Source organism: Brassica rapa, chromosome A08, assembly GCF_000309985.2.
Source record: "Brassica rapa cultivar Chiifu-401-42 chromosome A08, CAAS_Brap_v3.01, whole genome shotgun sequence".
NCBI classification, from domain to species: Eukaryota; Viridiplantae; Streptophyta; class Magnoliopsida; order Brassicales; family Brassicaceae; genus Brassica; species Brassica rapa.
Genome location: NC_024802.2, coordinates 14,672,002 through 14,698,748, shown reverse-complemented (window position 1 = coordinate 14,698,748; position 26,747 = coordinate 14,672,002). Strand labels below are relative to the sequence as shown.

The 26,747-nt window shown below is 31.6% G+C and overlaps 3 protein-coding genes and 1 long non-coding RNA gene across 4 annotated transcripts; 1 reads left to right on the top strand and 3 right to left on the bottom strand.

Moving 5' to 3' along the window:
* Positions 1-12,432: 12,432 nt before the first annotated feature.
* LOC103834725 (zinc finger CCCH domain-containing protein 49) lies at positions 12,433-19,470 on the bottom strand. The gene has a single exon (XM_033277177.1). It carries the CDS (start codon positions 13,798-13,800, stop codon positions 12,742-12,744), a length of 1,059 nt encoding a protein of 352 aa, XP_033133068.1. The 5' UTR covers positions 13,801-19,470; the 3' UTR covers positions 12,433-12,741.
* A 1,483-nt stretch (positions 19,471-20,953) lies between these two features.
* On the top strand, positions 20,954-22,852 carry LOC103834723. Its single transcript, XR_626549.2, has 2 exons — positions 20,954-21,534; positions 21,896-22,852. It is a non-coding gene; the product is annotated as an uncharacterized LOC103834723 (long non-coding RNA).
* Positions 22,218-23,852, bottom strand: LOC103834724 (acid phosphatase 1). The gene is made up of 3 exons (XM_009110798.3): positions 23,059-23,852; positions 22,623-22,841; positions 22,218-22,508 (listed from the first exon to the last, which is right to left on the bottom strand). The coding sequence occupies exons 1-3, from the start codon at positions 23,457-23,459 to the stop codon at positions 22,331-22,333; spliced, it is 798 nt and encodes a 265-aa protein (XP_009109046.1). The 5' UTR covers positions 23,460-23,852; the 3' UTR covers positions 22,218-22,330.
* A 239-nt stretch (positions 23,853-24,091) lies between these two features.
* LOC103834722 (acid phosphatase 1) lies at positions 24,092-25,898 on the bottom strand. Its single transcript, XM_009110797.3, has 3 exons — positions 25,452-25,898; positions 24,729-24,938; positions 24,092-24,402 (listed from the first exon to the last, which is right to left on the bottom strand). The coding sequence occupies exons 1-3, from the start codon at positions 25,853-25,855 to the stop codon at positions 24,225-24,227; spliced, it is 792 nt and encodes a 263-aa protein (XP_009109045.1). The 5' UTR covers positions 25,856-25,898; the 3' UTR covers positions 24,092-24,224.
* Between the last annotated feature and the right edge of the window lie 849 nt (positions 25,899-26,747).

The window sequence follows — 26,747 nt, the reverse complement described above, 5'->3', positions numbered from 1 at the left end:
TATGTTAGCGAGTTAACAAATATGTAACATGATACAAAATTTGTTAATATTAATATTACTTTTTAACGTGTTACAAATTTTGTTATCGGGTTATATTTTGTTATAGCACGTTAAACAAATTAATAACTTGGTAATACACTTTATAATTTAACATTAGTTATCAATCTAACACAATATTTAACAGTTAACATATGAAGTTGGCTAACAATTAACTAACTTAGCTATGAATTGAAACATCTAACGTTACAATTTTTTAACGAGTAAACAAATTTTTAACATATTATAAATTATATTAACATTGAATACTATTTTTAACTTGTTACAGATTTTGGTATCAAATTATATATATTTATAACACGCTAAAAAATGTTAACTTAATAAGAGACAATATAATTTAGTATTATTAACAATCTATCATATTATTTAATGAGTAAAATATAAAATTAACTATCTAATATGAAAGTTAACGAACAAAATATAAGAAACTAACATGTTTTGAAATAAGTTAGCATGGTAACATAGATGTTATCTATTTCATATGAGAACACAAACAATTTTACAGATCAAGGATCTTCCCCAAGGTGGAGTTCTGCAAGAACTCTAACTTCTCTGGTTCGTCTTCTTGATTTTATGGTAAGAGTTGATACGCTGGTCTAATGGTTTTTTATCGGCGGCGAACATTTTCGGTGGTAGAACGATTTGATCCATCGCGAAGAGAGATAAAGTAATTTTTTTGTGAGATTTTAGAGATTTAGGGTTTGAAAGAAACGAAACATATTTTAAGAAGTGAATTGTTGGTAGGGGAAACGAAATTAAATAGGATTATTCATGTTTTTGACTCTTTTTTCGAAAAAGAGAGAAGAAGCGTGGAGTGAGACTAAATGGAGGATGATGGGAATCATCCAATGGATATGAGAGAGTATCTGACACACACCAGTTTTGCTGCAGGCCCCAGGAAAGTAGTCTGAAAGGGTAAAATGGTCTGGATTTTATTATTCCAAAACTGAGGGCAAACCGCCAATTATCGCTTCGTTTTGGGGCAATCCCACCAATTTCTCATCTATTTACTGGTGATCTCACTTTCATGCAAACATGATCCTAGACAAAATTTGCAGACTAGTTCAATCAAGTTTCAAAATATTCATATATACGTTTTGGGGATATCTTTGGGTTTAGTAAATGAATAAATGTAATAATATAGGTATCATTAGTTAGCAGTGTGATAGAGATGACTTATATAAGAACTCATGCATATGCCATATATAAGTCCATTACATGTTTTTCTTTATTTCGTAAAATCACATGTCTTGATTGGAGATAGAAATTTTTGGGAGATACAACCGCAGAGGTGTGATAGCTGGATTTGGAAGAGTTTGTGTAATCTAAGGTATATTACGCAGCCTATGTTAATTTGTGAGGTAGGGAATGGCTATGTTGCGAGTTTTTGGCATGATAATTGGACTTCTCTAGGCCCATTGATTGATCTAACAGGACCTAGAGGACCAGGGGTCACCGGATTACATGTGGATGTGGTCGTAGTAGAAGCAATTAGAGATGGTACTTGTTGGTTGAGTAGGAGCCGTAGCAGGAATAGACTTATTTCACTGATCCGATAGTGCCTACCAGATGCAGCCCCTATTTGTTCCTCTGAAGCGAATGATATCTATTTGTGGAAGCCAGGGATCATAGTTGCTTCGAGCTCTTTCTCCACTGCGGACACTTGGGCAGCTTTGCATCCTCAAGAGGAGGCTGTGTTCTGGCATAGACAAGTTTGGTTTCAAGGGAGGATACCAAAACACGCTTTTATCACTTGGGTGATCGCTCAAAATAGACTGGGTACAAGAGACAGAATGAGGAGTTGGGGATTGCAGGTGCCTGCAACTTGCATTCTATGCAATGTGGCAGATGAGACAAGACAACAACTGTTCTTTGACAAGTGTGGGCGTTTTTCTGTTCAAGATTGAATATAACCCCCCCCCCCCCCCCTCCGCCTTGTTTGAAGATGTTCTGAGATGGCTCAGGAATCCTTCGCCTGATGAGTTTGTGAAGCTGATCATTAAGCTAGTGTTTCAAGCATCCTTATATTATATTTGGAAGGAGAGGAGTTCCCGAATCGATAATCAGAGTTTTCGACCGGCTCAGACTGTGATTCTTGAGATGAAGCAAATCATTCAAGCACGTCTAGATCCCTTGTCAAGAGTTCACACCTCTAGAAGGACATACATAACTTTGCTTGGTACCTGGCTGAGATTATTCCAGGAACAGCATGTCTGGAAGTTTGTGAGTTTTTGCAGAGTAATAGTTGTGAGGAGCGTTGAACATAAGAAGAGTTGGACGTGAGTGAAAGAGTTGAGCTATTCTTGGTTAGTAGTTTTTTTTACTCGCTCTTGTACAAGTAGGTTTTTTATAAGTTTCCCGGTTGTGGGCACTTTTGGTGATAAGTTTGTAGTTCTCCTGGGTTTTAAATAAATAAAAAGTCAGTTTAAAAAATATATATATATATATATACTAAATGGACTCTCATTAATTACATTACCAAGCGAGGTTTGACGTTCAAGGGGGAAACATAGAGGGAAAAATCAGAGGGCCGATACATTAAATACATAGGACTGGGTATATGCTAATGTTGTACGTTGTATTTAAATTGTTTAGAGCTAGATTGCATCTCAAACCTTCTTTCTCCCGTATACGGTTCTATTTGAAGGAAGGCATGAAGATTAAGTATATGCACACATGACTTTTCAAATTCAAAGACCAACTCGATAGATATACACATGAGGAGATAAAAGTGAACCAAAACTTTGACTATTACGAACAGAAAAACAATCGCTTACACCACATTTTATTGTCAGAAAGTTTAATTTCTTGTTTTTGTCAACTCGACAACCGTAACAATCTTTGGTCAACCACATAAATTAACCGTATGTTTGTTTTGTTATTGCTGGTTTAATTAACAATATATTCAAGTGATTATATTTCATCGAAAACAAATCATGATAGTTTTTTTTTTTTTTTTGTTCAAACAAATCATGATAGTTTTGTTATCACTAGTTCCACGACGATGTCCCCATCAACATATTTTTGCTAATCTGAGAAAAAAAATTGTAACTGACTAATCTGAAATTTTTGATTATTAGTTGTTAAAGTTTTTGGCAATATATATCGTTAGACAAACGACTACATAATCTAGTAGCTATGATTAGATAAAGTTTAGTGTTTAAAAAAAAAAGACAAACGACTACATAATCTTGTAGGCTGTAGCTAACAATCACAAAACGAATAATAAAACGCTCACCTCTAAGAACAACAGTGAACCAACACGAACGAATACTCATAGTTTATATTTTCTAGTTGGTGTGGCCTTCGCTGATTTCTAGAGGTTTAGACTCTAAAGTCGAAATCCAGTTCCATATCGGTGTCTTGTTCCATGGTTCTTAATCATAGACTCCTAGTCTAACTCGAAACATATGATACATCGATGAGTGATGGGCCCTGAGGCTATTAAATAAAAATCTCGTCATGTAAGTTAAAGAAATGGACCTTCTTTGATGGATTCAAACCCCAATATGAACCTTAATAAGCACTTGATAATTAAGAAATAAATCATCTGCTGAAGTGCACAAAAAATCATCTGCTGACAAAGAAATATGAATTATTATAGCTAGGTTTACACGATCACTGTTTTTTCCTATACATTACACGTGGGAAAATGAGTTTTTATCTCCAACTATTTGAAATCATCACTTTTAATATTCAACTAGTATTTCCGCAGATTTAATCCTGAAATCATGGTTGAATACCCAAAATTAGACTTGAATAAGTCAAACCTTAATTACTGGACATAAACGTTAACTGTAATTAGAAAATGGATCAAGTTTAGCTTTCAAAACTCCAAAATCAGTAATATCAGTTCTGTTTATGCGATTCGAAGTGATATAAAGCGATTCACGGCAACTGAAGATCAAACTAGTGTACATAGTGAAAATCTACTTCGGAACTAGTGGTGGAAGTTAGAAAAAAATTATGATTCGAAGAGCATCCAGAATTCTAATTCTGATAAAGAGTGAAAGGTAAATGATTAAGCTTTGTTAAATCATGTTTGAGTTCCTAAGTGGGTTTTCACAATCCGTTCAACCGACTTGTTTGATCTAAATCGCGTGAATCGCTTCTTCTCACTCAGAATCACATAAACATAATTGATATTAATGATTGGAGTTTTGAAAGCCAAACTCGATCCCTTTTCTAATTACAATTAACGTTTATGTCTAGTAATTAATATTTGACTTTTTAAATCTAATTTTGTACAATTAAAACCATTATTTCAGGACTAAATATGTGCAATGATAGTTAGGTATTAAAAATGCTGATTTTAAATAGTTGGAGATTTAAAAGTCCATTTTTCCATTACCAATTGATTTCAACAAGAATATTTGTACTCCCTACACACAACTTCCCCCCTATTTGCACTCTATACCCTATTTCCCTTCAATTTTTTCCCCCCATTACTACCATTTTCCCCCAATTCAATGGTATCCCACTATTTTCAGTATATTGAGCTAATTTGCTCTTTCAACAAATTATTAGTTTTGTCTATAAGTGGGTTGCCGGTTTAAGCAGACTCATGTACTGATTGTTTATGACTATAGAAACTTTGACTGTTTTTAAAGTTGACTGTTAAAAATTAACTGTTGCATAATAGCCCTGGATCAATGTCTTTTTCTTATCTATGATATAATCAAATTGTATTGGATAATGTCAATATCGAATGGGCCGCCCAAACGCTAGATATACATTATACGCTATTGAACAAGTCTGTCATTGGTTAAAATTATTTTTAACTTTTGTTAAATCGGTTACTAATTACTCGTTCACTTGACTCATCAAGCTTTTAACACGCATTCAAACTCTGGAAAAGAAATAATAACTTTATAATAACACAAATAAGTCACATCTATATTATTAAAACTGAATTATATTTTAGTACTGTTTGGAAACATAGATATTAGTATAAATAATAATTATGTAGAAACATGGATAGCAATATAAAAAAAGAAATATAGTGTATTCTTAGTAATTTTATTAATATAATTACATTAATTGTCTTTTCATATTTCACTCAATTTAACAGTTTCATTAATTATATTTTTTAACAATACATATCATAATAATAGTGTAAATTTTTATTTATTAGTTAACCAACATTAACTTAGTATCAATTATAAAATCAAAATGTAAAATAACTGGATTTTGCATATGGTTAAACGTTCGGTTTATTTTGTTTTACTAAAAAAAAATTTTAGTTTCAATCGGGAGAAAACTACATAGCCAAAAACATAATTCAAATACATGTTTTGTGAATAAACAAATTTATATTATTAAAACTGAAGTACCCTTTAATACTGTTTGGAAACATAGATATCAATATAAATGATAATTATTTGGAAACATGGTATCAGTATAAGAAAAAGAATTATAGTGTATTCTTAATAATTTTATTAATATAACTAGATTAATTGTATTTCAATATTTCACTCAATTTAACAATTTCATTAATTATATTCTTAACAATACATCACATCATTAATTATATTGCTATAATAATAATAGTGCAAATTTTTATTTATTAGTTAATCAACATTAACTTTGTGTCGATTATAAAATCAAAATGTAAAATAACTGGGTTTTGCATATGATTAAACGTTCGGTTTAGTTTGTTTTACTAAAAACTTTTTTTTAGTTTCAATCGGGAGAAAATTACGTAGCCAAAATATAATTCAAATCATGTTTTGTGAAAAAATAATTACTTAAATCAAAATAATAAAAATGTATTACATTTATTGACACTTAATTTTTACTCCATATAATTAGTTTACTAAATAAAAAACTATTTTTATTTCACTTAATTTAGCCAAACACATAGAAATAGTCATTTTTATCAGTTTATAAAATCAGTTATGCATGAATATTGACTATCCATTTAGGTTGAGGTTGTTATTTTTTGGTATTGTTTTCTTTTGTTTTGAAAATACGTACCACTTGAATATTATAAATTTATGTGTGGGTTTTGAGTTAGATTCTTCTAGATGAGTTTGGTTTTGATGTATAGGAAACTAAAAATATCTAAAAACCAGATATATCTGAAACGAGTTCAGATATTTATACCAAAACTAATCATATTATCTGATTTAGTCCATGTCTTTTGAATACAATTATATATATTACGACTCAACTAAAATATATTATACTAATAATAAAAAATAAATATCAATGTATAAAAATGTAAGAACTAGTACTCGCGCAGATGCGTTGGTCAGTCTCTAGTTTAACATTATAGTATTAGTAAAACAAAAACTATATATACATCTATTCTATTAAAACATGTTAAACTTAGGATTTTTTACTTTAATTGCCATGATCGGTTAGCCTTGCCGTCTCTTTCATTAAGGGCAATTAGGACCTTCCGTGTCATTTTCACCTAAACGATTTTAATGGTTTGGCATTAAATCACGTTTTCCTAATTCTAATCTGGTTTGCAATTATTTCTCTGTTTATTACTGCGTCGTTTTAATGTATTTCACATGAACAACTCCCTAAAACGTTGAACTCCAAATGCTTTTCTACATTCTGAAATAAATTTTAGTAATATATAAAATAAAAACTTACAAATACTTGACACATTTATATGAAACTTACAAAAAAAAAATCTCTGTCATTCATTAATGGTAATTTGAACGTTTTAAAACATTAAACCACCTAACATATTTCCCTAATTGTTTGCTGTTTGTTTCCTTATTAATATTTTAAAAATAAATAATATAATATAGATCGTAATTAACAAGATTTTATTGACCTAACAAGATTTAGAATATTATATATCCTTGAGATTTTAGGAAATAATTCATGAAGAAATTCTCTATAATCATAAATATATTTGAGATCTTTATATATATGAAGTGTAAATGTCCCACATCAAAACTTTGTGAAACACATCGACAAGAATGATTACTATAAATATAACATGCTCTTTTGTTTGAATAAAATCAATCGGTACGTAGAAAACCTAAAGCATATATTTTTGATTGGGTCTAACCAAATTTCTTTTATTACACTTCGGAAATTAATCTCTTAGTTATGTTAAATCGACTGTTTAAATATTTACCAATTTATTGTACCGAGTAGCCAAAATCGCGGTAGGTTGCCCCTATTAGCGTTTTTCCAGCTGCAAAACTGGTAATTCGGCCAAGTTTCTTAATTGCACGAGGAAAATATTGCCACCATGTAAAAACATGAACAACTCTCTAAAACGTTGAACTCCAAATGATTCCCGCATTTTGAATTAAAGTTTAATAATATATAAAAAACATGAATTTACAAAAATTTGACACATTTATATGAAACTTACAAAGGAAAAAATCGTGTAATTCATTAAGGGTAATTTGGACGTTCTAAAAAATTAAACCACCTCACATATTTTCCTAGTTCTTGCTATTTGTTTCATTATTAATATTTTTAAAAATAATTAAAACAGTATAAATCGTGGTTAGCAAGATTTTATTGACCTAACAAGATTTAGAATATCATATATCCTCGAGGTTTTAGGAAATAAATTATATAAGAAATCTCTATAAGCATTAAATATATTTGAGATCCTTATATATATGAAGTGTGAATATCCTACATTGAAACTTTGTAAAACTCATCAACAAAAATGATTACTATAAATATGATTTATAACATGCTCTTTTGCTTGAGTAAATCAAATGGACCGTAATAAACCCAAAGCATATTTTTTGTTTGGATTTAAACAAAAAAATTATCACTCTTAAGTAACTAATCCGAGTAATAGTGTTTAGTTATATAAAATTGACCGTTAAAGTTTTTGCCGATTTATTGTACCGAGTAGTCAAAATCGCGGTATGTTTCCCTAATTAGCATTTTTCCAGCTGCAAAACTAGAAATCCTGCCAAATTTTTGAATTCAACGAGGAAAATATTGTCACCATGTAAAAGTAAAACACATGAACAACTCTCTACAACGTTGAATTCCAAGTGCTTTCCCACATTTGAATAAAATCTGAATAAAATACAAAAAAACATAAATTTACAAATATTTGACACATTTATATGAAACTTGCAAAGAAAAAAATCTCGTGTCATTCATTAAGAGTATTTTGGACATTTAAGAACATAAATCCCTAAACATATTCACTACAAGAAAACACAAGTTTTACGAGGACAGTTTTCCTCGTGACTTCGTCGTAAAAGCAGTGTTACGAGGAATTAGCGAGGAAATCCGTTTCGTCGTTATACGTTTGTCGTAACGCATATATCCTCGCTAATTCGTCGTAACATAGCGAGAAAATAATTTCGTCGTAAAAGCGAAGAGGAATATTTCGTCGTAAAGACCACGTAAAGCTTCCACGTAAGGACGTCGCTAAATTTCCTCGTAAATACCACGAAAGACGTTCCTCGTAAAACCCACGTAAATAACTCGAAAGTAAATACTCGTAAAGTAAACGTAAATACCTTGATAGCTTTTCTCGTAAAGACCACGTGAACTTTCCACGTCATTTCCTTGTAAACAATTCCTCGTAAAAACCTCGTTAAGCTTCCACGTAAAGAAGTCGCAAAATTAGCTACGAATTTACTTCGTTTCGTTATTTTACAGAAATATAAAAAATTATAATTAAAAAAATAATTTAAATTATTTAAATTATTAATAAAATTAAAATTCTAAAAAAATCAAAACCAAAATATTTTATATATAAATAAGTTTTGAATTCATAATACAAGAACCGAAATTAAAAAGAACTAAGGGTCGTGAATCGCCCGATAAAATTCATCACTCCTCGCCGTTACATCCGCCTCGGCATGTGTGTCGGATGTTGACTCGCCTGGAATAGGATTTCGTTGTCGCATGGTCATCGGGGGAGGAGGAACCGATGGTCCTCTAGAAGAAGGAGACCCAAAGACTCTCTGAGTGTACTGAGTCTCGGGGACAGTCTCTTGTCCCGAAGAACCGGGAGCTGATGAAGACGACGGGTCTAAACGATTATCCGGCTCACCGAACATCTCTCTGTAATGGGCAGTAAGTCTACCTTTTCGAACGTGAGAAAAAAATTTAATTTTTTAAATTTTCGTCAACAGTATATTTTCCAACATTATCCACCTAATCAACACTAAATAACATAAGATCCGTAAACTTATCTAAATTCCCTATACTAACCACCTAATCTACCTAAACTAACCAAATTAGAGAGGAATTAGAGAGGCTTACCATTGCAACGAAACAGGGAGGAAGTGGAGAGGAAGTAGAGAGGAAAGAAAGAGTGAGCGCTCGGGGTGTATATATAAGATTACATTCCGTCGCAAATTCCTCGTAATTTTACGACGAATTACAGAGGCCCGTGTTTTTTTTTACGACGAAACAGCGAGAGATTACAAAGGCCCGCGTTTTATTATACGAGGAATTACAAAGGACCGTGTTTTTTAGGTACGAGGACGTTACGACGATTTTGTTTACGTGGAATTACCGAGGAAAGCTTCCCTATAAATATACCCGTAACTCTCCTTCTCAACCCACACCCAAACTCCCAAATCACACCCTATCTCACATCATACTCTCAAATCCAATCCTATTCAAATTATAAAAATTTGAGAAAAAAGGAAGAGAAGATGATATTGGAATTTATGTTGGTGAGACTTAAGTAATATAATTGCTGGAAGTCTTGCCACATGTAAATCCAGTATATTTCTTCTTTTTCTTTTTTTTTCTAGTTTTTACAGTACGAGGTGTTTACGACGATTTTGGTTACGTGGTAATTACGACGAATTTGTCCTACGTGGTATTTACGACGAATCTCTCATACGTGGAATAAACGAGGAATTTGTCCTACGTGGTATTTACGACGAATCTCTCCTACGTGGAATAAACGAGGAATTCGTCGTAAGTTCGACGTCAACATACGAGGAATTAACGAGTATTCCGTTTAAATCCCTAAAATCCGAAACCCCAAACCCCAAACCCCGTATTCCTTATCTTCTACTTCATATATTCCAAACCCTATCTTTATTTTCATTCCAAACCACAATTCCCTATCTTCTAATTCATATATTCCAAACCACAATTCTCACTTTTACTTATTCATAAAACAAACTCTCACATTTTCTTATTCACAAAACAAACTCCCACATTACCTTATTCATAAAACAAACTACACAAAATCGAGTATATTTCTTCTTTTTCTTTTTTTTTCTAGTTTTTACAGTACGAGGTGTTTACGACGATTTTAGTTACGTGGTTTTTACGACGATTCCGTCCTACGTGGAATTAAAGTGGACCGCGTTCATCATTTATTTTACGTGGTATTTACGATGAATCTCTCCTACGTGGTATTTACGACGAATTTGTCCTACGTGGTATTTACGACGAATCTCTCCTACGTGGAATAAACGAGGAATTTGTCCTACGTGGTATTTACGACGAATTTGTCCTACGTGGTATTTACGACGAATCTCTCCTACGTGGAATAGACGAGGAATTCGTCGTAAGTTCGACGTCAACATACGAGGAATTAACGAGTATTCCGTTTAAATCCCTAAAATCCGAAACCCGAAACCCCAAACCCCATATTCCTTATCTTCTACTTCATATATTCCAAACCCTATCTTTATTTTCATTCCAAACCACAATTCCCTATCTTCTAATTCATATATTACAAACCACAATTCTCACTTTTACTTATTCATAAAAAAAACTCCCTCATTTTCTTATTCACAAAACAAACTCCCACATTACCTTATTCATAAAACAAACTCTCACATTACCTTATTCATAAAACAAACTACACAAAATCGAGTATATTTCTTCTTTTTCTTTTTTTTTCTAGTTTTTACAGTACGAGGTGTTTACGACGATTTTGGTTACGTGGTTTTTACGACGATTCCGTCCTACGTGGAATTAAAGTGGACCGCGTTCATCATTTATTTTACGTGGTATTTACGACGAATCTCTCCTACGTGGTATTTACGACGAATTTGTCCTACGTGGTATTTACGACGAATCTCTCCTACGTGGAATAAACGAGAAATTCGTCGTAAGTTCGACGTCAACATACGAGGAATTAACGAGTATTCCCTTTAAATCCCTAAAATCCGAAACCCCAAACCCCAAACCCCATATTCGTTATCTTCTACTTCATATATTCCGAACCCTATATTTATTTTCATTCCAAACCACAATTCCTTATCTTCTAATTCATATATTCCAAACCACAATTCCCACTTTTACTTATTCATAAAACAAACTCCCACATTTTCTTATTCACAAAACAAACTCCCACATTACCTTATTCATAAAACAAACTCTCACATTACCTTATTCATAAAACAAACTACACAAAATCGAAAATACATCAATCGGATTCATCGACATTCTCGTCATCACTAGAAATGTCTTCATTTTCATTAAACTCGTCTTCAACAGCTTCGTCTGTGGCATCATCGGTAAAATCTTCGTACTCGTGATTATGCGGATCAATGAGAAGGATGTCATCAATTTCTTGTTCAGGTTCTTCGACTCCATTTATCTGTTCTTCTTGCAATGGTGGTTCTTCTCCACTGATGATTCGTCCTCGAGGTGTTACTTTGATCACTGCTAACCTATTTATACCCGAATCTCTCATCCGAGGGTATGGAAGGAAGCTAACTTGGTCTGCTTGTGAAGCTAAGATGAAAGGCTCGAATTTGTTGTACCGTCGTCCACCGTTGACATCAACTACACCGAATTTGTTAGACCGAACACCTCTGTTGACGACGGGGTCGAACCATTCACATTTGAAGAGGACGCATTTCAGCTTCAATATCCCTGGAAATTCGACTTCAATAATCTCCGTGTGTCACTTACAAAGTTGGTGGATTCAAAATTAATTAGGTGCAAAAAAAAAACGTGTGTCACTTACAAAGTTGGTGGATTCAAAATTTCCTCGCTAAATCCAAGTAAATAGTTTCCTCGTAAATAAGACGCGAAGTTTACGTCCATTTTACGAGGAACGTACGTGAAACATGATATCATCGTTATTTCCTCGTAAATGACACGTCACATTACATCAACTTTACGACGAACGGTTTTTGTCGTTAGTTTACGAGGAAATAACGATGATACCGTTATTCACGTAAAATCCTCGTAAAGTTGACGTAAACTTACGAGGTTTTTTTTTCCTCGTTAATATTCCTCGTTAAGCTTGAGTTTTCTTGTAGTGATTCTCTATTTTCTTGTTATTTGTTTCCTTATTAATATTTTAAAAATAAACAATATAATATAAATTATGGTTAACAAGATTTTTCGGATCTAACAAAATTTATAATATTATATATCCTCGAGATTTTATGAAATAATATATACATAAATCTCTATGACTGTTAACGCATTAAATATATTTGAAATATATTTATAAAGTGTAAAATGTCCTAGGTCGAAACTTTGTAAAACTCATCAACAAAGATGATTACTATTAATATAGCTTGAGTAAAACCCCTAGGCACATCTATACAACGAGATTATAAAGTCCTCAGAAAAATCCTCCCAAAAATCCTTATTTAGTTACTATTATTGTCAGATAATACGAAATTGGTTAATAATAATATGAACACAATTCTAGATCTCCTCCTCTTTTCCTTGGAAGAGATCACGGAAAAAATGATGACTTATCAATGAGATCTTGACATTCGGGTACGGGCCGGTTTAGTCCTCTTGCATCACCAGTTCAGATACCCACCCGACATCAGGAGCATCACCCGAATTTTGATCCGGTTCAACCCGATCCATGCAATTCTCCTTGCTCAGTTTCTCAAACATCTTCGCTCTAAGCTCACGACCCGACTCTACGACCCGCTCCATTGCGGGATCTTTTTCTAAACCATTCTCCCAAATATCCAGATTCTCGGGTCGGGCCGGAGTTGTAGGCAGACTCTGAAACCCAGGACCCAACATGGATCCTCGGGGCGACCCGAATCCGGATTGGTAGCATCGAAACGGATTGTTATAATACGAAGGAAATGATTTCAATTTCTCAAACCGTAAGTTCCGAAACGACGTCGTCACGTCGTTTATATAACTAGACCCGAGCGAGCGACTCAGTGACTGAGAAGACTCCGAGTCAGCTCTCGGACTCACCGGCGGCGAACTAGAAACAGGCGATATCGAGAGCTGAAACGCTCTAACGAAGGAATCGACCCGATCAGGGCTTCGGGCCTGGACATACCTTAGCTGCTCCGGCGAGTGAGCAAAGAAACAAACTTTCCGGCGACATCCACCGCCGTCTTTACACGGCTGAGTCCTGTAACGAGAAGGATGAAGCCAACACTCGAAAACTCCGTGAGCAAACTCGCAAGAGTCTCCTTTCTTGCAACCGCCTTTTCGGAACTCCGGACAAGCCGTCCCGGAGTAATTGTACTTCGTCGGATCTCTCCGGCGAGCCTTTTCTCCGGGGTGAGCGTACGGACACTCCGTCCAGTCATGGCTCCGGCCACGAGAACACCTCAAGACTTTGAAATCGTACATGCGGAAATGGTCACAGGAGTAAGCATCGACTGGAGAGTCCGGTCCGAATGGTTCCGGGTCGGAATCCGGATACGATTCGTTAGACGGAAGATAACGATGTAACGCCGTTAAAGCTTTAAGCATGCTGCAATCTGGACTGTTCATGGCCAGAGAAAAAATCTCCGCCGTTGTAAAGTCTTCAGAAACCGGCCATGTAGGAATCTGCACCGTCGGGTAAGGCTCGCGATTTTCTCCGATCATCTTCTTTCTTTATTTTCCGGCAAGAAGTAACATCCGTCGTCGTCTCTCTCTGGTTTTTATTGTTTGCTGTTTCACCGGCAAGGGCTTTATATAAGTGAAACACTTAACTATGGTTTGGTTAAATATTTCAACCATGGTCTAGATAGTCAGCTTTAGACTAGGAGCTGTATGGGGTCAATACTGTTAAATACTCTATATAAAAAAAAAATATTAAATAATTATCTGAAAATAATTTTACTGCCTATGTAAAATTTAAAAAAATTAGGTATTGTTATTAATATATTTTATAAACAAAACATAACTAAAACTAATGGCATTATTTTGAAACCTATAGACTATTGTTGATTTTAATGAATATATATATTTTATATAGGTTTATAGTTTTTAAAATTGTTTTATACATGCATTGTTTTTTATGAGAAATTCCCTTATTAGTTATTTCAGAACTATTGGTTATTTCCTGATTATTGAAGAGAATGATATAAATTTTCTTCCTAACAGATATTGAGTTTAGTATCCGTAATAAAAATAAATAGTTAACTTAAAAACAAATGATCAAATGACATGCTAAAGATGACTAAATTAAATGAAAATATATGGGGGAATAATTAAAAAATTGAACCTTAAACAGCTAAAACCAAATTATTTACCAAATATTAATCAAAATTTATCCTGAATTTTACAAGTAAAAAGGTTATCATAACAGCGTCATAGTTATGAATAAGGCTTCGGATGTTAGCTATGGAATGAGAAGAACGCATTATGGTACATAATACATTAAGTTAGGATAACACCTACAACCCAAAATACCGTAAAACAAAATCCCTTCGGCATTTTGTGTTGAGTTGAGATTGGTTCAGATTCAATTTTATCAGATCACATTTGGTTCAGATTTATTTTTATCATATCAGATTTGGTTCAAATTTTCAGCTTTGATTTATTTTGGTATTTTAACTAAAAATTATCAGTTTTCATATTATTTATAAAATTACATGAGAAAAATTCAATAGTAAAATTTTAATACTAATTGTAACATTTTTATTTTAAATAAAAAAATTTGAGTTAATTTTTTTTCAAAGACAAATAGCATAATTATAATTTTTAAATAAAATAAAGTAAAATATATTTTAATAATATATTAGTATCATGTAGTTTTTAGTTTGTAAAATATAAATATATTATATATGTATCTCACAGTTTATTATGTCACTAACTATTCGTATTTTGTTTTGAACTCTTTTTTAGATGAACTATGGTTGTTCTGCAACGTGCGTTTCTCTAATATAAACCGAAGTTAAACCGCATCGCACTATCTAATATGTTTGTTCTGCACCACTCAATCCGATGTTACCATTCAGAGTCTAAATAGCCGTGTGTTGAGATTTTCCACGAGATTGAAACTTTTTTTTTTTTGGTAACTCCACAAAATTGACTTATCTGGATGTTTTCATGATGTGGACATTTATCAGGTAACATTCAAAAACTTTTCCGGAAGTAAAGGTAGTGTTTTTTGGATTATTAGATTTATTTGGAAATCTCTTTTGTTGCCGGAGTCCTATGAACATATTGTTCTTTTGAAGTATTAAAAGTTTAAAACTATGTGTAGTGTCAATTTAACATTTACACCTAAAAAAAACTATGTGTAGTGTCACTGGTTTCCAAAGTCTGGCCAGTTTTAGAAACATTGGCGACGAAATAGATAATCTAACTAAAAGAAAAATAGTGTACTGCATGTAATTTTTGTTTTTTTTAAATAAAATCTTATACAAAATAACTTATTTAAGAAAGTCTTAAGGAGGTGTTATTGGTTTATATATTTTGATTGATTTATAAATCCATACAGTATTTATAAATCCAAGTAAAATATAAATTTTTAAATTCTTTCGGATTAGTATTTATAAATCCGGAATTTTTCCCTCGGATTTGAGTCTTTGTATTTTTAACAATGAAATCAATGCAAATCCATTATAAAATCAAATCTATTAAGGGGGTGTATTCAATATAACATTTGAGGTGATTTGACTTTAAATGGAGTTTTAGATGATTTCAATAAGTTGCAGAAATTTAGGTGATTTTTGTTAAACCACTCTAGAATATAACCTAAAACCATGAGATTTGGGTTTTAATTTTTTAAACTAAGAAACTCCACACAAACACCCTAAAATCACCTGGAAACTTTAAAACTCCACAACTTAAAATATTTTCAATAACAGTGGATTTTAGAGTACTCTACGAAATGTTAAGTTCAATAATAATGGATTTTAAATGAGTTTTTAAATTCATGTTTGAATAATAGTGGATTTGTCATTTTAATACAAATCACCTAAAACTCTCAGTTGAATACACCACCTTAGTAAATTAATATGATTGAATAACAATTTATTTGAATTAGAAATTTATGAATCATTAAACCAATCACACATTATTTCAGTACATACTTTAAAATCATACCAATAACGCTAAATAAAGTTTGGATTTTTTAATCCATCAAAATACACTAACCAATAACTCCAACTTATACAAAATATCTCAACAATGATTTAGGACAACTAAAAAATGATAGAAAATGAAATTATTAATATCTAATTTATTAATTTAGAGTTCTATTTTTATCTACTATTAACAAGTCATATCATGACCCTTTTATGAATTAGTTAATATGACATTTTGATTATTTACATTAATAATAAACCAAATAGAAGTTTGATTTTTTTTTTGAAATTATAACAAAATCTGTTAAGAAAGAATCTAACAAAATCTTACTTAAAATTTTAAATATCTTTATAAAATAATATATTAATTAATTTCGTAATTAGTAATATAATATTATTATAAATCAGTATTAGCTAAAATTTTATTATAAAACAAGAAAAAAAATTATATACTATTTTTATAAATTATATAATTATATTCTGTATTATATAAAAATAGAAGTGCTATATGAATTAAATATGATAAAATTATATTAAATAGGTAAATTTACAACAACAAAAATTAAAAAAAAATTATTTAAATAAATTATCACTCATCATTAAAGTGACTTCAAATTCGTAAACTATATAATATTTTTATACAAAAATAAATTTATTAACATTGGTTAAGCTTCTATATCTGCAACTATATATTATCTTCTTCTTTTTTGAAACTCTTAACAATATATAGTACAAATAGGGACCATAGATATGCATTATTCACTCATTAATGCTTCTTTAAACATTAATGATTTCCCCATCAACTTGCAAATGCAGTCCAATTGAAAGACGGACTTCAAAAACTTATATAGATTGTATTTCTCTGTTGATAATCTACTCGCTTAGATATTTGTCCGACATTCCTTGTTTGACAGCCGTACTTTTTGTCTAATATTTTAATGGAAACTTTGCTCATTGGATTATGTTACTTTGTCTTGTAGCACTTAGTTTTATTATTATTATTATTAGTCAAGTAACTTTCCTTGACGCGACATCGTTTTACGACCATAAACATAGTCTCCAGAAAATGTATTTTTTTATATGGGAAATTTATACTATATAACAATTTAACCGTAAGACTAGGTTAAAAACTGCGTCCGGATCCGCCGGATACCCTGTATTTCCCGGACATCCGGATCCGGATTCGTGATTTCCGGATATCCGGATTTCTGATATCCGTCCCGATATTCTATTACCCGTAAATATCCGGATCCGAATCCGAATCCGTAAAAATAACTAAGAATAATTCAAAAATAATATTTTTTAAAAATACTAATTTTTTTAATATAATACATAGATCAAATATTTATAAATATATTTATATATCTCTATAATATTGTAAAAACTAAAATATAATATTATAAAATTAATTCATGTATAAGATTAATATATCAAATATAAATATTAATAAAATTTAAAAATTTAATGTGTTTTAAAAATAGAGATTCGGGTCCGGATATCCGGACCTAAAAATTAAGATATCCGGATTCAGATTCGGTTTGGACAGATCCAAGATTTTACTATCCGGATTCGGATCCGGGCACCCCGAATATCCTATTTTCTGAACGGATTCGAAGCGGATCTCTGATCGAATCCGGATCTTGGATAATAAGTTCCAGGCCTAGTTGCTACAAAAGTTGTATATTCTTATTAATATACCTGTTAACAATGATTGGTAGAATAATATATAAAATTATTATGATCAATATATAATTGGTTTATTCCTAAACATTATATAATATATATTTAATAATTTTATATTTTTCTATTAAAAATAATGTATCTTATTTAATTATATATATTAAATTATATTCTTAATTTGAAATATTTTTGTAAAAATATATATAATTAATTTTATGTTGAGTCAAATGTTAACATATGAATTTTCTTATTAGATTTGTTAATATTGAATTTTTTGGGTTTTCTGTACAGTTCCATTAAAATGTTAGTTTGTTAGCATGTTATTATTATTTTATATTATAACGATATCATAAAATTTTGATTATTTTAATTTTAATATTATAATTATCTATTTTAATATAATTAACATGTCGAATCAAACAATCCGCTAATACTTAAGAGAATTTTGAATATCTGAATATCTAAATATTCAAAATTCTCCAGAACAAAACCAGTCGCAAACATAGGTTTTTTTGGGACAATACAGATCACGGATACTACAATTTTTTGGATATCCTCTATGTGCCCATGCCTAAATTTCAAATATGTATGCTCACACACTTAATTATATAGTTATACACTGATGTATATGTGTGTAATATTTAGAAACAACTTTGATTGGTCTAGGGATCATCATCAATGGGGAATCAACAAGAAGCAGAATGGTTGAAGTACTCAACATTTTGGCCAGCCCCTGACTCTCCTGGCAACCAAGATCATCATGGGTAACTGTTCCATTTTCCAATCTGATGATCATGACCCACATCACAACAAGCTTTTACCATCAATACCTACCATGATGGTCATCATCTCCGTCATCATTAACATCATAACATCTCCATGAAAAATGGTATATCTCTCGATCTTGGACCAACCAAGTTATATATGCATGATTTTGACACGGTGAAGGTTTTTCCAAGCAGCACCAAAAATCAAGTGTTTATGTTATATACATTCAAAAGGATTTTGATATAGAAGAATTTTAAAGAAGGACAACGTAAAAAGAAAAAAAAAGGAGCATGAGAGAAAAAGCTATATATTATATTCCAAAGAGAAAAATAAGAAAAAGGGAAAAAAGCAAGGGAACTACATTAAAACATCAGTAGTGCCATATAAAATTATATAAGTTTGTTCAATATATGTTTATATTTAAATTGATTTCCTCTGTCATATTAATTTATTCGTATGTTTTTTTATTAATTTTGTTAATTAGGATGATACTTATAAGTTATTGGTTTTTGGTTTAACATATATGTTGGTAAATAATATTAACACTTGTTACTAGGAGTGGCCGTTCGGGTCGGATATTTTGGATTTTTGTTATAGAGGTGTAGAACTCGTTCGAGTATTTATGTACTTCGGATCGGATTCGGGTATTTTTAGTTTGAATTCAGTTATTTCGGATCGGATTCGGATATTTAGATTTTGAAAGAAAAAAATTAAAATTTCATTTTTCAAGTTTCTTGTATTTAAAAATATAAATTTCACTTAACTGATTTTTTATTTTTTAATAGATTAAATGATTAATAGATTTGGATATAACATTTTAAAACTAAAAATACACTAATTTGGTTATTGTTTTTAAATTTCGGATGTAACTTTTGTTAATTCTTGAAACAAAAAGACTTGACATGCATTTTAAGTGAGTAACAAATCATTTCCTCTGTAATTATATATATATATATATATATTATATAAACTTAAAATATGTGTAGTATCCATATAAATATTTTAAATAAAATAAGAGATATAAACTAGAAATATAAGATTTATTAATACATATGTTCGGTTATCTTCGGATATCTATTCGGGTTCGGATATTACACATTCGCGTTCGGATATCCAATCTCTCCTAATTCAACACCCGTTCGAATATTTTGCTACTTCGGTTCAGATTTCGGTTTGAGTTTTTCGGATCAGGTTCAAATACAAATTCGGGTATCGGGTAAAATGACCACCCCTATTTATTACTACTTTTCCCATGTACTTATATTTACTTTTCTCTTCGTTGTAATAGTACGACTTTGGAACTGTCGAAAAGGATAAAACTTATTCCACCGATTACAAAATGAACACAAAACCAAAACGGCATAAAAGAGAGTTATTTATCAAAAAAATATTTAATAAATTATTTTGCTCATCTGATTAGTAAAACCGAATACCAAAGTTCAGATTGGTTTTCACATTAAACTAGGTTAAGATCCGCGCCTTGCGCGGAATAAACGTTATATATATAAATTATTTTATATATTATTATTATGAAATAAATATATATTGAATAATTAAAAATTCATTATCTACTATTTATATAATTAAATTGGTGCGAACATATAAATAAATTTTATAAATCAAAAAAATATTTTTTCTATTTGATATGATATATAATTAAATTTAAATGATAGTAACATATATATGGTTTATTTTAATATTAATATTTATAAGATGATGCTTTTTGCTCATATTTGTTTTATGATTTGTATCTATTATAGAAAAAAATCTAAATTAGTGATAACAAAATTTTCACTGTGGGATTAATGGTTTAAGTAATTTATAATATTATAAAAAAATTAAGTTGTCAATATTTTTTCAAATTTTTTTATCAAAAAAATGTTCAAAGTAAATTTCAAAATTAAGATATTTATATATTTTTATATGGCATATAGTTTAATTAAAAATGATACATATATTTATATATCTTTTCTTTTTGATACTTATTAAATGAGACTTTCAACTTATATTATTTTTAATTATTTGTATCATGTCATAACAAAAATTTTAAATCATAGATCACAAAATTTGAATGTGAAACTTTTAACAGTTTTAGTAATTTATACTCGTTTTTAAAAATTCAAAATATAATATATAAATAATTTTTTAAATTTTTATTATATAGTTACTATGATTGTTTAATTTATTTTAATAGCTTAAAATTAAACAAATATAATTATAATACACATTTATTTTTATCAAATCTTTATTATTCAAAATCATTAATTGTCATATATACTTTAGTCACATTAGGCAATTCCGTAATCTTATTTAAGGAAATAATGAAACACATTTAATAATGTATTTATTGTGGTTTGATAAAAACATTATTATATATTTAAATGGACCAACTTATTTCTCTAAGGATTCTAAGAATCATTCTAGTGATGACATGTGGCTACAAAAAAATATTGCAATGCTTCTCAAATAATATATAGGGGATTGCCATTAAATCATCCACCCAATGAAAAACTAAAGAAAAATTTCGAGACCGACGCACATATTAATTCCTGGATCATGTACACCACCGGATCTTCTTTCGGTTTAATATATCCCATGATAGAAACTCAAATGGCTAATCAGTAATCACTAGACTATAACTTACTAAAATATGTATATTTTATAAGCATGTACTATACATATAAACGCCTATGATTATAAAGTAAGGAAGTGAAACTTGGCTAGACATTGAAGGAGTAGAGGATGGTTTGTTCCATGGTAGTGATGTTATTAGTGTGAAGACTAGAGATACGAAGATCCTCCAAAACAGCAAAAGTCTTACTCAGATGGCGTCTCCTTACCACTCGATTATAAGGTCCAGAGGTGTGCCTACAGTGTATTGAAAAAGGCATTCGCCTCAGGCCCCCGACTAATATGACTATTTTTAGAGCCCCAAAATTTAAAATAATTTTTAGTCTAGTGGTTTAGACTTATTTAAGAAAATACATTTCTATGAAAATTAATTAACTCATTTTCTGAATTCATGTATTTTTTTCTTCTATATAACATAATATAACATATTTACGTTATAAACTTATTTTTTACAGTATTAGACTTGTGTATTTGGTGAAAAAATAATATATCATATTAAAAAATTGTTTTCATTACGGTTGTAAATAAGTTTATTTTTAGAACTTATCTTAGGCCTCTAAAACTCTTCGCACGGCACTGATAAGGTCCCAGACAGATCTCAAATGCATCCTTGTCAAGAACCTCTCAGACCTCAACATACTTCATCTCAATAGTCAGATTCTACGGCAAGAGTCGAGATTCAAGGAAAGTAACAGTCATTACACTTCTACATGAATGTGTTATCATGTTCGTTTGAACATTAATGCTCTTTTTGAACATTAATGCTTACATTTTTCTAAGGAATCATGTTTGTTTTCATATCACTGCCTACGGATTGCTTCGTTTATCGCGACAACTTGCGATTAATTGTAAGTGGTACAAAAATTTAAATTTAACAATATAAGTTAATGATTTACGGTCGCGCGATAGCAAAACAAATCAAAATTTACCATTAGTTGCAGCAACATGTTAAACCGGTCCCATGTGATTAGTAGTCACACATGAGCTGGTTACTTAATACATAGATCAGAGATTGTCCATCAAGGAATGTAATACATCGGGTTTGGGACTTTAAAAGAACGGTCAGCCACGGCAAAGCCTAGAAGATCACTCCACTGATCACCGGTGTTGCCATGGATTTTAAAGCCTTGGTCGATCAATTTCGACCGCTGCTCCGATTTGTAATTCGTAGCTGACTTCCCTTGATCATCTGGACCTCTGCAATTTACCCAACAAACTTACTTATATACCGGTTTAGATGGTTAAATGGGTTAATACCGGTTTGGATGTCCTCATCGTATCAAAGAACAGAGCATTTTGGTATGGACTTACCTCAAGATAAGCCTTTCCCAACCAGAATAACCAACATCTCGTAGATTTTTCTCCGTGACATTCCTTTGGTCCTCGTCCCGACCAGTTAGCAGAACAATAGTGAAACCAAGTTTCTTGAGAGCATTGTACATTCTCAAGCTCGCAGCAAAAGCTGGAGCTGTACCTTGTACCACCCACTCATTGAAGCTTTTGGAGTCAAACGGTTCCGACCTAGATACACTAGAGAAAAATTAGAAAAAGTCAACGAAACTTAACGGTACGCTAGGTCAAACGATGCAATTAAGACAGAACCGGATCTAAATCTAAGCGGAGACCGTACTAAAACACACTAACAGCATCAGAGTTCTGTAATTAAGTTCGTTATGATTGAACAATCATCAGGACCGTTGATTTTAAGTTCAGTAAAATCTAACGGCTAATAATAGAGAGAACATACCCGTAACCATGATTCTTGTAGTAGCCGATATTCGTGAGTAACGTCTCATCGATGTCAAAGATCCACACGTCCTTGCCGTCGCCGGAGATCTTAACCGTTTTGGCGAAGGCCAGCGCATAATCGACGATGACATCGTAATCGGAACCGTACTGATCTCCGTTGAGATAGCGGGCGACGGAGTCAACGCACGACGATGGAAGCACACCCCATGTTCCGGCGTTGTTGGTCTCAACGGCCAATCTCCAGCTCTCGCAGTAGGTGTCTGCGGCGGTGGAGCGAGATCCGTCGCTTCGTGGTAGCTTGATGATGGAGGTGCGAATAGAGGTTGCGGGGTTTATTAGAAGGACGAGTAGAGGGAGGACGAAGAAGGACACGGAGAGGGCACGAGGAGGAGAAGCCATTGGCGAGATATTAGAGGAAGATGCTTCTCTTATTGGTTATGCTTAAGAACTATAATCATCTTTGCTAAAGCATACTAAACTTTAAAAAAGACTTAAGTAAGTTGTATAACTATTAAATTAGCTTATTCCAGATCATGCATTACTCATCTTTTGTACCTACTCTAATTATTCAAACATCTTAATATTTTATTTTTGAGCCATATTAATTTCTTTTATATTCATCCACACTGAAAGAATTGTTACAAAATAGAAATAAAAGAAACATAAAATGATTTTTGTTATCCTTTGCAAATAATGAGAAAATTAGATATATTGAAATGGGGTTCAAAGACTAAAAAAGCAGTTATATTGCCACATTGGTCTTCTTTGAAAAGAGAGAATCTCACAAAAAAATTTATTAGTATTAATTTTAGTTTAAATACAACTTTTAGTAAAATTTATTAAAGTTTTTTAAGAAAAAATCACTCAAATTTGTATTTAAACTTTTCAAAATTTAAAAATTATCTATTAAAAATTAATAGAATTATATATTTATATTTGAAAAATTAAAGTTTGTGACGAGAGATTCACTCGCAAAAAGTCAGGGGCTACCAGTAATTTCGTTATTTTGTTTACTCTTAAGTAAGAAAGCATTGAAACAAAAATCTTACTAGAAAAGGAACATGGTACATATTATTAGACTGGTTGTTTTCGGACCAATCACGAAGACTTTCGTAACTTCTTATTAAAACATAAATTATTAAAAGCTCCTGCAAGAGCCGATGATCAAGCAATGTAGTACATTGGATTTGGGACTTTGAAAGAACGATCGGCCACAGAAAACCCTTGAAGGTCACTCCATTGATCGCCAGTATTTCCATGGAGTCTGTAGCCTTCCTTAACCATTCTTGATCGCTGCTCTGATTTGTACTGTGCAGCAGCCTTCCCTTGATCTTGGTGACCCCTACATTAATCACATTAACCCAGAAAAAAGAAGAAGAAACCTTAGTATTGTGATATCACTAGTAACCCAAATAATTTTTTCTTTTTGTTTTAACATGTTGATTAGTAGTAACATATTACCATCAACATATTGACCACCAAATTTTTTTTTTTTTTTTGAAACACGACCACCAAATTTTAAATCAATAATCAAAGATAAAACAACTTTTATCACCAAAGTTTTAATCAATAGTCAAAGATAGTGGTTTAGGGTTTGAAAGTTACAGAACTAGATGAGTCCTAGAGGTTTAAACCAAAGATAAGAGATACAAGTTTGGTATAGCTTACCTCAACAGGAGATACTCCCAACCGGAATAACCGGCGTCCAAGAGATTTTGCTCGGTAACACTCCTTTGAACCTCGTCCCGGCCAGTTAGCAGAATGAGAGCGAAACCAAGCTTCTTGAGACGGTTGAACAGTTTCAAACTCGCAGCAAACCCTGGGGCTGTACCTTGTAGCACCCACTCGTTGAAAGCAAGCGAGTTGTAAGGCTCAGACCTAAATCGACAAGAAAAATCATTCAAACAAACTGCTTGCTACGACAGAAAAACCAACAATTAAAATAGCACCAAAAATCTTAAAGATGGAACCAGATCTATCTAGATGTGTATATATTGACAAGGAAAGAAAAAGCAAAAAATTGCATAGATACTGGTAGCCTGGAAACTCAGTCCATAGCCTACTCAAAATAATGCAGTTTCTGATATTTTGGGGACCTTAAACAATTTACTAAGAAATATAGAGAATTTTTCTTTTTACAATTTAGATATCTATTATTTTGTTCAAACAATTTAAATATCTATGCTCATATATATTAACTTGAAAAAAATTTGGGATCCAAAAACTAATGTCTCAATTGACTATGTCAGTGACCAATTCTGCCAATAATCTTCTAACCACTGGAACAAGCCACTAGACACCACACCACACTTTTTTAGTTATAACCGTTGATATAAAACGCAGTTTAGACAACAAAATCCAATAGCTAAAATCTACAAAGAGCATCATTACCCGTAACCATGAGCCTTGTAATACTCGAGGTTCGAGAGGAGCGTCTCATCTATGTCAAAGACCCAAGCGTCCTTGCCGTCTCCCTTTAGCGTGATCGTTTTAGCGTAGGCGTAGGCGTAACCAGCGACTACACTGTAGTCCTTGTCGAACTGGCCTTTGTCGTAATAAGTTTCAAGAGAGCTGACACACTGGGAAGGAACCACCTTCCACTTTCCGGCATTGTCGGTCTCGACGGCCAATCTCCAGCTTGCGCAGTAGGACTCAAGAGAGGAAGAGACGGATTCGTCGACGGAGGTGGGGAGCTTGATGAAGGATGAGACGCGAGAGGAGATGGCCGTATTGATTAAGACGGAAAATAGAAGGAAGGTGAAGAAAGAAATAGAACTGCTACGAGGAAACGCCATTGAAAAGGCTTTTTTCCCCCGAGTTATTGTGTGTTTGCAGATGAAAATAGAAGATGGTTGGCCACGAATTTAAAGGGAATGCAATGTAACCTCGTTGTATTAAACCACGTGATGTTCGTTGAGGACGTCGCGTCGGTCCCCATATGCATTATTTTGAACACGTCGCGTTGCCACAATAACACTGGCTAGAGTAAATATTGTAATGTCTTGGGTAAAAAAGACGTTTTCGAAAGTATATAATACTATAACTAGATTTTCACCCGCACAACCGTGCGGTATATATTTTCACATTTATATATATAGATATTTGTTTTACATAATTATTATATATTTTTAATGTTACTCACATATTTAAATATTTGTATAATTATACCAAATATAATAATTTTATAGTTTTCATACTGTAAATTAAAATCATCACATATATATGTTGCTTATTATATATTTGTCTTATTGAATTTGCGTTTGATTACTAAACTAAAATTTTTAATGCATGAAACAACATATATGAAAACAATTTTGTATTTAATTTATTATAATGATGATCCGTAATTCAAATCGCTAGATTTTTTTAGTAATTTTTTAATGTTTATTAATTTTATATAATAAATTACTGTATATTAAAAACTTTAAGATAAGTTAAATTTTTATACATGTATTATATAGTTTACTAATATTAACCCGTTCTACCAACATATTATATTTTTAGCATAAATATTTTATATTTATGAAAATAAAATATGTTAACTTATCAATTTAAAATAATTTTATCATATTTTGTTCAATATAACATTTTTATTTTAAAATAATAGATATTATTATAAAATTGATAAAATAGGATATAATTTTATTCTTTTAGTAACATTTCATTACTAATTACAAAATTAGTTGA

Coding starts and splice junctions, on each gene's coding strand:
- LOC103834725 (XM_033277177.1), bottom strand. CDS start 13,800: ATGATCGGAGAAAATCGCGAGCCTTACCCGACGGTGCAGATTCCTACA.
- LOC103834724 (XM_009110798.3), bottom strand. CDS start 23,459: ATGGCTTCTCCTCCTCGTGCCCTCTCCGTGTCCTTCTTCGTCCTCCCT. Junction 22,842..23,058: donor TACAAGAATCATGGTTACGG/GTATGTTCTCTC, acceptor ATTTTTCTCTAG/TGTATCTAGGTCGGAACCGT. Junction 22,509..22,622: donor TGGGAAAGGCTTATCTTGAG/GTAAGTCCATAC, acceptor GGTAAATTGCAG/AGGTCCAGATGATCAAGGGA.
- LOC103834722 (XM_009110797.3), bottom strand. CDS start 25,855: ATGGCGTTTCCTCGTAGCAGTTCTATTTCTTTCTTCACCTTCCTTCTA. Junction 24,939..25,451: donor TACAAGGCTCATGGTTACGG/GTAATGATGCTC, acceptor TTGTCGATTTAG/GTCTGAGCCTTACAACTCGC. Junction 24,403..24,728: donor TGGGAGTATCTCCTGTTGAG/GTAAGCTATACC, acceptor TGATTAATGTAG/GGGTCACCAAGATCAAGGGA.